Here is a 1,464-nt window from a genome sequence, read left to right on the forward strand (position 1 = left end):
AAACTGAGAACGATCTGATAAATGACTTAAACCAGCTTAGTGCGGTTCATGGAAAAACCTGGATATTGATTAAAATTACCATGATCGTTAATAAAGTGAATTAGATCACCGTCAGGCATGAATCATTCATTAGTATTAGCCCAATTGTACGTATGATTCATGATGATGAAGATACAGAATGCATGGAAAAAATAGCATATACTATATGTATGTATGTATGTATATGAGCCTCAGTCCCTCTGTAGTTAGCACCCTGTTAGCAGCTACGTCACTGTCCATCAGGAAACTCTAAGTTAGAGAGTTGAGTCGGCGCAGTCTGAGGACACCCGAGGGTCAACCAGAAAACATTTAACATTTAATCAGGAAACACTGAAAGAGACCTACCTTATTTTCTCTTTTGTACATTTACTGCTGATAAATATGATCCAGTGTTTCATGGGATATCGTACCCACAGCCCGAGATTGTGCAGCATTCACCTTATTACAGCGTGGCATCGAAATTACGCTGTTATTTTAAGGTGGAATAGTTATAATGTTGCTTTAAATCGGGTCAACACCTGTCACCTGACCTGATTTCATCACTCTATTAAGTTTTTAGAATTTTACATAAGTTCAGAGTATGTCGAGTGCAGATCACCTGAAGTGATGTGAGTCAGTGGGAAGAGTTGAGTCAGGTTACCCCAAAAATACAGTACAGAACTCCATAAGGAAAATGCCTAAAATAAGAGAAGTATAAGCAAGTTTAAAGCTCGATATTAATGATCCACTTCTTACTGTGTGTGTGTGTGTGTGTGTGTGTGTGCGCGCGCAGGGTGTGACCATCCCCAGTCAGCGGCGATACGTCATCTATTACAGCTTCCTGCTGAGGAACCAGCTGCTGTACAAACCGGTCGCTCTGCTCTTCCACAAGATGCTGTTTGAAACTATCCCCATGTTCACTGGAGGAACCTGCAGTGAGTCTGTCTGTCTGTCTGTCTGTCTGTGGTCAGATATATGAGACAATATAATAAAGATATATGAGACAATAAAGATATATGAGACAAACAACAATATTTATTGTTGTTTGTGGTGCAGATCCACAGTTTGTAGTGTACCAGCTGAAGGTGAAGATCCACACATCAAACCCCGCCAACACCCGCCGGGAAGACAAACTGATGCTGTTTGAGTTCCCGCAGCCACTTCCTGTCTGTGGAGACATCAAGGTGGAGTTCTTCCACAAACAGAACAAGATGATGAAGAAGGTGAGGAGGAGGAGTGATTTTAAATGTTGATGCAGATCTTATTTTATTATACTTCATTAGTTAATTTGGCACTTCTAAGCTTAGGGATAGTATTTTATCACGACGAGTCTCCCCCAGTTCAGAGTAGAGTGAAAGGTAACGCTGACGCATTATCAGTGTGAGGAGAGTACGTTGGCGAGGGACACTGAGACTTTAGCCATGAAGCTCCTCTGCTGGTTCTCTG

The 1,464-nt window shown here is 41.7% G+C and overlaps 1 protein-coding gene across 1 annotated transcript in view; it reads left to right on the top strand.

The window, feature by feature from the left end:
* Nucleotides 1–811: 811 nt before the first annotated feature.
* Nucleotides 812–1,464, top strand: part of LOC118327766 (phosphatidylinositol 3,4,5-trisphosphate 3-phosphatase and dual-specificity protein phosphatase PTEN-like) — a gene marked incomplete at its 5' end in the record, with an annotated part of 6,486 nt that continues 5,833 nt past the window's right edge. Inside the window, 2 exon segments of the mRNA XM_035661200.1 lie at nt 812–953; nt 1,075–1,241. Coding sequence (XP_035517093.1) covers nt 812–953; nt 1,075–1,241 — 309 coding nt within the window.

The sequence above is a fragment of the Morone saxatilis genome, unplaced genomic scaffold (genome assembly GCF_004916995.1).
Source record: "Morone saxatilis isolate NCDOM2014 unplaced genomic scaffold, NCSU_SB_2.0 Contig1, whole genome shotgun sequence".
In the NCBI taxonomy this organism is placed as follows: domain Eukaryota; kingdom Metazoa; phylum Chordata; class Actinopteri; family Moronidae; genus Morone; species Morone saxatilis.